Source organism: Rhinoraja longicauda, chromosome 20, assembly GCF_053455715.1.
Source record: "Rhinoraja longicauda isolate Sanriku21f chromosome 20, sRhiLon1.1, whole genome shotgun sequence".
NCBI lineage: Eukaryota > Metazoa > Chordata > Chondrichthyes > Rajiformes > Arhynchobatidae > Rhinoraja > Rhinoraja longicauda.
Window position 1 is genome coordinate 16,597,990 of NC_135972.1, and position 13,208 is coordinate 16,611,197.

Sequence of the window (13,208 nt, forward strand, 5' to 3'; positions counted from 1 at the left end):
GCACCTCCAGATGTTTTGATTTTGACCTGTGAAGGAATGGAATTGAAAAAGAGAAGTTGTTAAACTGTTCATTTGTGTTTAGACATGATGTGGATGTTCTGGCATGGTCCATTTAATGCCCATTGGAAAATGGTGGTGAGCTGTTGCCTTAAGCCACTGCAGCCCTTGTATCATAGGTGTTCCCAGTATGTTCTTGGGTAGAAAGTTCCAGGATTCTGATGCAATGATGTTAGTGAAGAGCAATATATTTTGGTCAGATAGGTGCATATTTTGGAAAGAAAATTGCAGGTGGTACAGTTTCCACAGATTTGCCTCGAGCCTTCTAGATGGTAAAACATGCAGTTTAAGAATAGCTTCACTATTCACAACTCTCTAATCCTTGTACACCAAGGGCCTCATCATGTATTTCATATATTATTTGACCACCTAACATTCATCGCTTCACATTTGTCAGGATTAAATACCATTTGCTTTTTCTCTATGCAATTTACCGGCTGAAAAGTATCTTTCTGTAGCCTGAGACTAAGCTCCTCACTAATTCTTGTGCCATCTGGAATATAAGGTTTCCTTTGATATTCCAAAGGTGTGCTGGGCTGGAAGGTTAATTGGCTATTGTAAAGTGAAGGTGAGCGGCAGAGTTGAGGTGAAATTCGGGAGAACAAAATGGGGTTAGCGTAGGATTAGTGTAATGTCTGGCTCATGGACCAAAGGGCCATGTTTTCTCTGTGGAGCACTGCCAAAAGTGATTACTCTTCTTCAGTTGCTAATTAATTCACATTCTGTATTGTGTTCCAGGCATATGAAGAGTACACAAGCAAGCTGGATGCACTGCAACAGCGTGAACAGCAATTGTTGGAGTTGGAGTCCATCAGCAATGGCACGGAGTTCGCAAACACTAACCCCACCAACACGGAGTTGTTGGAGCCCTGCACTCACCTTTCTGTCACTCGGAACTTTCCAAGTCTGTTACCAAACCCAAATGATAGTTCAATGGTCAACCCCAAATCGCCTCAGAAACCCATCGTTCGAGTCTCTCTGCCCAACAAGCAGAGGACAGTGGTGAGTAAATACAGTGAATAATAATAATAATAATATTCATTTATTGTCATTGCAACGAGTACAACGAAATTAAAAAATAGCCAATCCTGACGGTGCGTACAAACATATATGCAATAAATGCAAAAACAAATAAATACATAAATACAATTAAATACAATTATATTAAGTACAAGATTTTTTAACGGTGATGCCTAGTGCAAAGGTAGTGTTCAGTTCTCGTATGGCCCTGGGGTAAAAACTGTTTTTAAGTCTGTTTGTTCGGGATTTGATCGACCTGAAACGTCGACCAGAGGGCAGATGAACAAACAGACGGTGGCCGGGGTGGGATGGATCTTTTATTATTTTGCCTGCTCTACTGAGGCAGCGTAGGCTGAACAGGTGCTCCAGGGAGGGCAGTGAGCAGCCGATGATCTTCTGGGCCGTCGTGATGACCCTCTGAAGGGCCTTCCTGTCCTTTTCTGAGCAGCTGGCATACCATGTGGTTATACAGTATGCCAGCACACTCTCGATGGAGCAGCGATAGAAGGACAACATGAGCTTCTCCTGCAGGTTGGTTTTCCTGAGGATCCTCAGGAAGTGGAGTCTCTGCTGTGCCTTCTTTACTGTGGTGATGGTGTTGGTAGACCAGGTAAGATCCTCTGCGATGTGCGTACCCAGGAACCTGAAAGCTGGTACCCTTTCCACACAGACCCCATTGATGTAGAGTGGGTCGTAATCTCCACTGGTTTTTCTAAAGTCAATTATAAGTTCCTTTGTTTTGGAGGAGTTCAGGACCAGATTGTTCACTGAACACCATGCTGCCAGCCTTTGGATTTCATCCCTATAGGCTGTCTCATCTCCTTCTGAGATGAGTCCAACCACAGTCGTGTCATCCGCGAACTTGATGATGGTGTTGGTGGGATGGGTGGGGGCGCAGTCGTGAGTGTAGAGGGAGTAAAGGATGGGGCTCAACACACAGCCCTGTGGTGAGCCGGTGCTCAGTGTAATGGTGGAGGAGAGGTGAGGGCCTATTTTGACGGTCTGGGGGCGGTTGGCCAGGAAGTCCTTGATCCATTGGCAGATGGTTTGGGAAAATCCAAGGTCGGAAAGTTTGGTGACCAGTCTGCTCGGGATGACCGTGTTAAAGGCAGAGCTGAAGTCGAGGAAGAGCATCCTCACATAGCTCCCCTGGTGTTCAAGGTGGGTCAGTGCAGTGTGAAGAGCAGTGTCGATGGCATCCCCTGTAGACCTATTTGCTCTGTAGGCAAACTGGTGTGGGAATAACATGAGATTTTGAGGAACATTTAGATGTTAACAAGTGGTCCTAATTTCACGATGATGGAAAATAATAAGGTAATTTGTGTTGTGGATACGATACAAACATATTTCCTTGATATCACATCTATGCACCTGCAACTAAATACAGAAAGCACTTTTTTGTCGAGTTTTTTTCCTGTATTCATTTTCTTAATGGCATGTTCAGTTTATGTAACTGATGTGCCCCCTAAACATACCTTATGATCATGTTCCTGGTCCACCCATATGCGTGCCTCCATTCATGTGCTACTCCATCCCATTCAATATGTTCCCAGGATGGTGTAGCCATTAAATATACTCCCCCTTCATGTGTCTTATCTCATGCTTAATGCCCAATGTTCCCCTGTTAAATGCATTCCTTTTTAATGTGCCCGATTTAAATGTGTCTCCACTGCCCTGACTCATGAACTTTATAAAAGTGTGTTGTCCAATTGAATCCACAATCTATTCCACTTGAACTAAGATTTAGTTTGTTGATCTATTGTCATTAATGTTCAAATGGAAAGTAAATGATAGAAATCTGTGTCCAATGGCTTTCTCCTCGAGGTACTTTTTTTTGTGCATTGGTGCTCTGTTAATTTGTGCATACTTTGAGTCCACTGTGTATTGCAAGTTTAAGCCTAGACAAGCCTGCAGAGTATCCATGTCTTTTGCAAGGTTACCTTCTCTTGGGTATTTTCCTCCCAGCGAAGCAATTCTGCTAATGCAGCAGTAACAGCTCTTTCCCTTCATGCTGTTATCCTAATTCACCCATCATTGTAATATTTATCTTATTCCTGGCTCTTGCTACTGAGACACAGTAGAGCAGGGGATACGTGTTTCACTGTACTAGAGCTGTAGAGGTGGGCTGAGGATGGTTAGAAACAGCTGGATATCTGGTGGTTGATAATTTGAAGGATCAAGAGAAAATGCACTTGTGGATCTGAAGGTTAAGAACATTAATAATCGCTAGTGATTTATTTTTACAGAATCCAGCCTAATGAAATGGGTTGCTGACAGATTTTAAGCTCCAAAAGCAGATTGCTGTTAAGGTTCCTAATCATTGCGTTAAGGCTTTAGGATAAATCCTCAGGATATATATGGGATAAATCAAAAAAAAATCCTTGGGTCATTAGACGGTTCCTGACTGTTGATTTGGAAGATAGACATAAAAAGCTGGAGTAACTCAGCGGGACAGGCAGCATCTCTGGAGAGAAGGAATGGGTGACATTTCGGGTCGAGACCCTTCTTCAGACATTGACTTCAATGATTCATTAATAAATCACCTTTACATAATTAAACTGGAACATTGTACATTTTGTACAACTTGAACTCTCCTACTCTATCTCTTTCATCACCTTTAACACCACCATCAAACCTATCTTCTTGGGCAACTTGTTAACTAATTTTGATCATGGTCTTCTGAAAGTTTCCCATTCCGTCAGATGTTTCTTGGTTCAAATGTACCAGAATTTGCATCAATAAGAGTCATTGGTATTCCACATGCTCCGTGTTACTACCCAAACATTAAATCTTCAGTCTCATGCTTTGTTAGGTCTTTATTGCAAACACAACTGTTTAAATGCAATGTGTTTATGTTAAAGTGATAGGTACTTAATTGTGGAACTATTAGATGAAAACAAATGTAAAGAAACAAGGGAAATAAAATAAAACAGTAAGAGGAACAGGCAGATTCCTGGTTACAATTCTGTTTACTTTGTGTCAGCGAGTGTGGCTTATTTTAGTGATGCCACTGCTTCACCTCAGAATAGAGTTGATTCTTTGTCAATTATGCCCGCAGATCGCACGACTTAAAAATCACTAGGGTTTATTTTAAACGCAGCATGTCTTCTCAAGTAATTGGGTCACAAAGCAGAAAGGGGGCATTTGAGAGGTCAGGGACAAATACTGCAGTTGAAGAAAGCAAAGATTAGCAGACAGGACAGGCAGATGCATGGTAAAGCGAGGTGAAGACCAGTGGTTAAACTGTATTCATTTCCATACCACAAGATCAACAGGTGAAGCAGGCAAACTCGGGGTGGTTTGGCTCAGAGAACTGGGATATAATTAGCCAGAAGGAAAACATGGCAGAGAGAGTGGTTGCTCAATATTCCTGGTTATGGATGCTACAAGTGTGTTAGAGGTGCAGGTAGGAGAGGGGGTGGGTTGAATTTTTGATCAGGGGGCACATAAATACAGTGCTTAGATAGGACTTTCTCGAGGGATCGTCCATTGAGGCCATATGAGTAGAACTTGGAGATAGAAAGGGGATATAAGAAAATAACTGCAGATGCTGGTACAAATCGATTTATTCACAAAATGCTGGAGTAACTCAGCAGGTTGGGCAGCATCTCGGGAGAGAAGGAATAGGTGACGTTTCGGGTCGAGACCCTTCTTCAGACTGACCCTTCAGAAAGGGGATGATCTCTTTGGGACTGACATTGTCAGCGTGAATTATAGGAGCAGATGTGGAGAGATTACAGATAGTGGAAAAAGTGATAGTGTATTATTAGTGGAAGATTTCAACTTCCCATATATTGACTACATCTCCAATAGTGTGAAGGGCGGGACATGGTGGAATTTATTAAATGTGTTCACGAAAGCTTCCTTAATATGCAGAGGGCTCAACGAGAGAAAGCATTACATTGAATGTCCTCCCAGGGATTGAGATAGGGAAAATGACTGAAGTGTCAGTGGGGAGATTCGATAGGCTGGGATTTTTTCCTTTGGCGTGTAGGAGGCTGAGGGGTGATCTTATTGAGTTGTACAAGATCATGAGGGGCATGGATAAAGTTAACACTCAGTGTTTTCCCCAGGTTAGAGCTTACTAAAGCTAGATGGCATAGGCTTAAGGTGAGAGGGGAGAGATTTAAGAGGGAGCTTGGGGGCAATGTTTTCACTAAGATGGTAGTCGTTTCTTGAATGAGCTGCCAGAGGAAGCTATAAAAGCAGATGCAATTATGACTTTTAAAAGATGTTTGGACAGGGAGATGGATAGGAAGGGTTTAGAGGGCTGTGGGCCAAATATAGGCAAGTGGGACTAGCCCAGTGTGCCAAATTGATCAGCATGGATAAGGTGGGCCGAAGAGCCCATTTCTGTGCTGCTTTGCTGTATGACTGTAACTACATTTTAGAAACATGGAAACATTCAAAATAGGTGCAGGAGGAGGCCATTCGGCCCTTTGAGCCAGCCCTGCCATTCAATATAATCATGGCTGATCATCCAAAATCAGTACCCCATTCCTACTTTCTCCTCGTATCCGGTCTTGATTCCTTTAGACCTAAGAGCTAACTTCTAGCTTTTTTAGAGAAATTGCACTGTTTCAGTCATTAGTTCTGTTTGCTACAGGCTCTGTATAAATAGCCTTTGTATAAATTTTGCTTCAAAATACAATCTCCATTTGTTCAATTTTCAACTTCTTGGCTGGCACCGTGCTCTCAGTGGAATCCACCACAAACAATTTGAAACTTTACAGCAGCACGGAAAGTCACCAGACATGATTGATGGAGGAATTATCAATTCATCCCCATTCTGCTGTGGGGATTTTATTGACATTTATGCACATTTGACTGGCCAATGCTGCTTGCAGACTCTGAGAGAAATACCCGCTGTTAAATATGTTGCCTATTATATTTCTGGTGTTTTAGGTTCCAGCACGATGTGGGGTGACAGTGCGAGACAGCCTGAAGAAAGCTCTGATGATGAGGGGACTGACCACAGACTGCTGTGCAGTCTATAGAACACAGGATGGGTGAGTGGTGTAGCGAGGATTTAAAGCAGACATGCTGCGGGGAGGGGATGCTTCAGGAGGTGATTGCCATTGTAGAAATGTGTGCGGTTATGACCCTTAATCTGAGTAAGTTTGTCTGAAACGTTGTTCCACATTCTGCAGGTGACAGGTGGTTTCCATTTGTGAGAGCGATGCTATTGGTCAACTCTGGTTGGGACCAGAATCTTAAGAGTCCAGACCTGAATCATCGACTATCTTTTAGAGCTTTACTAGACAAGGTGGACCTTTTGGTCCCAAACCTCTCCTGCATTGGTGCAGCCCCCCCCCCTCCCCCCCCCTCCCTCTCTCCTCAACCCCCCCCCCTCCCTTATCCCCCACTCCCCCCCTCCCTCCTCCCTCCTCCCTCCTCCCCTCCCCTCCTTTTAAACTTTAAAATGTGAATAACTTTAAAAACATAACACCGATTTCAATAAAACTACTTGCATTATCACTAAAGTGACAATGGTGAGTAAGGTGGGCCTAAAATTGTCGCGCTATCGTGTACCATTTTGGCTGAAGTTCAGTCACAAACAAGATAACAAACGAGAGAGTTTTAGTATATAGATAATGTCCTCTTCACAACTTCCTTTCCTGCCTTTGTCAATTTCTAAGTCATTTATGTAGATTATAAAAAGCTGTGGCCTCGGCACTAAACCTTGTGGCACACTACTGGTTACCATTTGCTATTCCAAATTGTTAAATAATTTTGTTTCCTGTTGGATGATCTGTCTTCTACCCAATATTCTCCCCCCCTATACTGTGATCTTTTATTTTCAGCAATAACTTTTAATATATCCGTCACCTTATGTCCCGAAGGTATCACAAAATGTGGGACTAACTCAGCAGGTCAGGCAGCATCTAGGAGAGAGGGAATGGGTGACGTTTCGGGTTGAGACCCTTCTTCAGACCTTATGTCCCCATTTACCTTATTACCTTTTACCTTATGTCCCCATTGGTTTCCTTTATCCACAGCTTCTTCTAAAGAATTCCCAGTATATGGCTAAACAGATTCCCCTTTCACCTCATACCTTTGAGTTTTTCTAAATGGCTTGTTATAATTGTAGTTTCAAACATAGTCTCCATTATGGCTCTTAAGTGACTTGTCCCTCTGTAGTGAGTTACATTCACTATTTTCCCATCTATTTCAACCTAGGCAATGTTTGAAGATTAAAATCAAGATATTATCTGTCACACTAGGCACTTCTTTGACCCCAGGCTAAAGTCCATCAGGAACTGGAGATTTGCCAGACTCCAGCTCCAACAGTTTGCTTGAAGTCATTTCCTGGGTGATTTTCCGGGTGATCTTTGAGTTCTTGTTATCTTCCATTTCCCAACTTAACAACATTTCGGATGTTCCTTATATCCCCTTTCATGAAAATCTGTTTAATTCATCTGCCATCTCCCTTATTGATCTTTGTGTCTGTCTTTACATCACATTGCACAGGAATATATTTTGGTGAAAAGATGAAAATAACTAGCTCTTGCTGTCTATTCCTGTTGCAATGTTAAGCTTTTCTGTCGATAGGCATTATGTTTACAAATATTTCATTCTGCTTCATTTTAAGCTGCAATTGATGGCGTAAATAGAGTAACTGTTTTTAATGAACATTCAAATGAACAGTTCGTTATGTAATTTCAACTATATTTTTATAGCTTCTCGTGCCAACAAAATGAGGTCATGTAATTCTTAAACTATCGAGTAAGAGAAAATAACAAGGCATCAGATGATTTATCAAATTTGAGAATTTTTGTAAATTTTTGCTTTTCTTCCAAAGATGTGTAGGTTAATTTGCTTCTGTAATTTGTCCCTAGTCTGTAGGTTAGAACTAGTGCATGGGGTGATCGTTTGCCCGCTATATCTCTAAAAATTAAAAGAAAACAACACTATTGGACCCACCGGTCCTTCAGTTCTCACGCCTGTGGCGCAAGGTACCATAACTAAATTATTTGTTCATCCCGTTTATAATGAGCAAGGGGACAGAATTAGTGGGAAGCTTAGGGATTGTGAATTGCGGATTCATTCCACCTTTTCATTTCTGGAAGGCTAAAAAGCCCACCAGGTGATGGGTGAATGTTCATCCCATTATTGTTGGAGTCAGTGCTCTTGGCCCCTCAGAGGGTAGGCCTGCATGTTAAACTTTGCACTGAAACCAATTTAAAAAAATAGGTTGTATTTTTAAAGTTTTGTTTTCTCAGATATATCTCAGTACAGACCCTTGCCAATATTGCGCTATTTAGTTATAAATTGTAAATATCGTTAATATGGTTTATGCATCGTGCAATGAGACTGATTTATTATATTTAGAAACTGAACTATTTTGTCTCTCATTAAACCTGGCCAGTCCCCGATGTTTATCTTCTAGCATGCACCCTCTTGCACACCAAAAACAAGATTCCTTGAACACTAGGAGTGCGAGTTGCTGGCAGAACAAAACCTGACCAGAAACGCTCTAAAATCAAAGACATAGCATTTACTCTAATTCCATACTGGGCGTAATCCTAGAGACATAATCTGACGTTGAGAGTTACAAGTAAATGCTTGGCACTAAAGTAGTTGTGTTTGCTTGTGGTCTACCATTGACTTTTTTTCCTTTGACACTCTGGCGTTGGATCATTCTGTTCCCAAATATAAAACATTGTATGGATATAACCACTGGACACATAGAATGTGTGAATCCTGAACAAAAGCACAGCAGGAAGACTGGCAGAGAGCAAGCTGCTATTGCCAAATGGGTGACATCAGCTGAATTTGCGGTTAAATGCTCCTTGTATTTGTTTTTTTATGGAAATGCTTGCCCTGGTCATTACATTGCACCAAACTAGAAGCAAGCAAATTGCAGCTTGCTTTTCTGTGCAGTAGTTTTGATTCGAGGAAATCTCCATTTGGACTAGCTTGGTTTTTTGTCCTGTTTTGGTCAGTGCCAACTGAGTTTTGTGTTGCTTTCAGGGAGAAGAAGCCGATCGGTTGGGACACAGATATGTCTTGGCTAACGGGAGAGGAGTTGCAGGTGGAGGTGCTGGAGCACGTTCCACTCACCACGCACAACTTTGTGAGTGTCTGGGATTCTCAGCAGCTTACTTGTGATATATAAATGGTTGGTTGTTTGATTAGGTAAGCCTTTGGAGAAATATTCTAATTGGTTTAGAATACTTGCGCTATGTATCCATGACACGGTATTCTTGGGCCATGCTGATGTCTGATGAGGTGTCATCCGCTATGATCTAATAGGGGGATGCAACTGTGTTGGAATGTACCCATTTATTGGCTGCTGTTGTGACCACAGCTTTAGATTTTTCCTTTCAGGATATCTTATTCCTGTCGGGTTCTGATTTTCATTTCTTTCCCTTCCAGGTTCGAAAGACTTTTTTCACACTGGCGTTCTGCGATTTTTGCCGTAAATTGCTGTTTCAGGGTTTTCGCTGTCAGACATGTGGGTACAAGTTCCACCAACGCTGTAGCACAGAGGTGCCCCTCATGTGTGTGAATATTGACCAGCTAGAGTAAGTACATTGGCACTGGAAGGAAGACAGAGGAGTGTATTGGCTGTGGAAATATTATGAAAGGCCATTAACTGAGATTGGTCTGGAGTTAAATGGGAGCTTTAATTGGATAAACCCTCATAATAATATAGGGGCTGAAATACAGGCCAACAGAGCAGTGCCTTTCCAAAACTTTCATCCCAAACTTAAAAGATCAGTGAAGTTAGTTTGGTGGGTATGCTCCTTGACAAGAAACCCAGAGGTTATGTGTTCCAACCCAACATTAGTTCAATCATTTTGGCCATTTATGAACTGACACCAGAAGTGACTAAGGCAAGATTGTTGCAGAAATTCAATTTTCTTCAGTAAACCTCCAGCCCATGCCCAATGTCGGTCTACATCTACTTCCCCTTGTTTGATTGTTAATGTTTATTAGAACTCGGGAACAATTAAGGATGGGCGTAATTATGACAACTGTAACTTTGAACAAATGCTTTAAAAATAATAATGGACTTACCTCGGGCGGATGTCAATGTATTTTGCTCAAGAATTTGACCTGAAAATTGCACTCATGAGATTTCAAATAATTTGGTCTTGAAAGATAATGTGGTTCCCTCTCCGCTGGTCATGGCATGGTTTTTCACCGAGCACATTTATGGAATGATTCATTACATCATGTAAGCAATGGAACATTGGGTGGCACTCTTACTTCATAATCCAAAGGTTCATAAGTTCAACTCCAGAGAGTGAAGCAAACATATTTAGACAACTAGTAAAATTCATTAAAATGTACTATTGAACCTGTTTTCTCAAGTTGATGTAAAAGAGCTAATGGGACTGGTATGAAAATAAAACTGAACCCCTAATTGGTTACCTGTCCAATACTTATTCTCCGGTTAACTTGACGAGAATATGTTACCTGTCATTACAACATCCCTGGTGGTGGAACCTTACTGTATATGGATGTTGCATTTCTGCTGTTAAAATAGTCGCTGTACTTCAATGATTAACTGGCACAAGCCGCAGAATAAAGGGATGATTTTCTTGTTTCTCAGCAAAGCATTTTGGGTTTTATGGAGCAATTTTAATGAGATCTATAAATATTGATTTTCATTCCCTCGTTTATCCCACCTTGTTCTATTTTTTTTTACAATATTTCTTCAGTTTGCTAATTCTTTCACGAATCTATGAGAACCATCCAATTACCCAAGATGATGTGTCATCCATAGGAACACCACCTGGCTCAGGGATGTATCCTTCAGTCCCACCCTCCGACTCCACAGGGTAAGTCTCAGATCATCCTCGAGAGGGAAGGTGAGCAGCCGGAAGTAGTTGTTGATGTAGGCACAAATGACGTGGGTAAGAAGAGAAAGGAGGTTCTGAAACGTGAATATAGAGAACTAGGTAGGAGGCTGAAAAGCAGGACTTCTAGGGTGGTTATCTCTGGGTTGCTTCCAGTACCTCGTGCTAGTGAAGGTAGGAACAGGGAGATAAGGGATCTGAATGTGTGGCTGAGGAGTTGGTGCAGGGGGCAGGGATTTAGATTTCTAGATCACTGGAATCTCTACTGGGGCAGGGGTGACCTGTACAAAAGGAACGGGTTGCACCTTAATTGGAAGGGGACCGACATTCTGGCAGGCAGGTTTGCTAGTGCTAAATGGGTGGGTTTAAACTAAAGGGGGGGGTGTGGGGTCAACAACGTGGAAACGTATCCGTGCAGCTAACGGGAAAGAAAGTGTAAAAAAAGTTATTTAAACTAACAGGGCAGGGGGATGGGACCCAATGCAAGGAGACAGAGGGCCATAAAAGGAAGACAGAAGCAAAAGGTAGAAGGGAGATAAGAAAACCTAACCTGAAAGCTTTGTGCCTTAATGCGAGGAGCATTCGAAATAAGGTGGATAAATTGAATGTGCAGTTAGTAGTTAATGGATATGATATTGTTGGAATTACGGAGACATGGCTCCAGGGTGCCCAAGGCTGGGAGCTAAACATGCAGGGGTATTCGATATTCAGGAAGGATAAACAGAAAGGAAAAGGATGGCATTGCTGGTTAAAGAGGAGATGAATGCAATAGCAAGGAGAGACATTAGCATGGATGCTGTAGAATCAGTATGAGTAGAGCTGTGAAATAGCCATGGGCAGAAAATGCTTGTTGGAATGGTATACAGAACCAAACAGCAGTAGGGAGGTTGGGGATAGCATCAAGCAGGAAATTAGGGATGCGTGTAGCAAAGGTACAGCAGTTATCATGGATGACTTTAATCTACATATAGATTGGGCCAACCAAATTGGCTGAGGAGGAGGATTTCCTGGAATGTATACGGGATGGTCTGCATCCCAGAGTACTCCAAGAGGTGGCCCTGGAAATCGTGGATACATTGGTGATCATTTTTCAATGTTCTCTCGACTCTGGATCAGTTCCTGTGGACTGGAGGGTAGCCAATGTAACTCCACTTTTTAAGAAAGGAGGGAGAGAGAAAACAGGGAATTATAGATCAGTTAGCCTTACATCGGTAGTGGGAAGATGGAGTTGATTATTAAAGATGTTATAGCAGCGCATTTGGAAAGCAGAGACTGGATCGGTCAAAGTCAGCATGGATTTATGAAGGGGAAATCATGCTTGACTAATCTTTTGGAATTTTTCGAGGATGTAACAAGTAGAATGGGTAAGGGAGAGCCAGTGGATGTGGTGTTTCTGGACTTTCAAAAGCCTTTGACAAGCTCCCACACAAGAGATTAGTGTGCAAAATTAAAGCACATGGTATTAGGGGTTGGGTATTGACATGGATAGAGAACTGGTTGGCAGACAGGAAGCAAAGAGTAGGAATTAACGGGTCCTTTTCAGAATGGCAGGCAGTGACTAATGGGGTGCCGCAAGGCTCGGTGCTGGGACCCCAGTTTACTATATATATTAACGATTTAGACGAGGGAATTAAATGTAACATCTCTAAGTTTACGGATGACACAAAGCTGTGAGCTGTGAGGATGATGCTATGAGGCTGCAGGGTGACTTGGAAAGGTTGGGCGAGTGGGCAGATGCATGGAAGATGCAGTATAATGTGGATAAATGTGAGGTTATCCGCTGGTGGCAGGAACAGGAAGGCAGATTATTATCTGAATGGTGTCAGATTAGGAAAAGGCGAGGTGCAACGAGACCTGGTGTGCTTGTACATCAGTCACTGAAAGTAAGCATGCAAGTACAGCAGGCAGTGAAGAAAGCTAATGGCATGTTGGCCTTCATTGCGAGAGGATTTGAGTTTAGAAGCAAGGAGGTCCCACTGCAGTTGTACTGGGCCCTGGTGAGACTGTACCTAGAGTATTGTGTGCAATTTTGGTCTCCTAATTTGAGGAAGGACATTATTGGTATTGAAGGAGTGCAGTGTAGGTTCACCAGGTTAATTCCCGGGATGGCGGGACTGAAGTATGATGAAAGAATGGGTCGACTGGGCTTGTATTCGCTGGAATTTAGAAGGCAGTGGAGGCCAATTCACTGGATGTTTTCAAGAGAGTTAGATTTAGCTCTAATGGCTAAGGGAATCAAGGGATATGGGGGGAAAACCGGAATGGGGTACTGATTTTGGATGATCAGTCATGATCATATTGAATGGCGGTGCTGGCTCGAAG

General features: G+C 42.3%; 1 protein-coding gene across 1 annotated transcript in view; it reads left to right on the top strand.

Moving 5' to 3' along the window:
- braf (B-Raf proto-oncogene, serine/threonine kinase) overlaps nt 1-13,208 on the top strand; it is a 74,884-nt gene that overhangs the window by 26,890 nt on the left and 34,786 nt on the right. Inside the window, exons 3-7 of the mRNA XM_078417012.1 lie at nt 796-1,059; nt 5,983-6,086; nt 9,052-9,154; nt 9,457-9,605; nt 10,749-10,868. Coding sequence (XP_078273138.1) covers nt 796-1,059; nt 5,983-6,086; nt 9,052-9,154; nt 9,457-9,605; nt 10,749-10,868 — 740 coding nt within the window. The remainder of the gene's footprint in view (nt 1-795; nt 1,060-5,982; nt 6,087-9,051; nt 9,155-9,456; nt 9,606-10,748; nt 10,869-13,208) is intronic.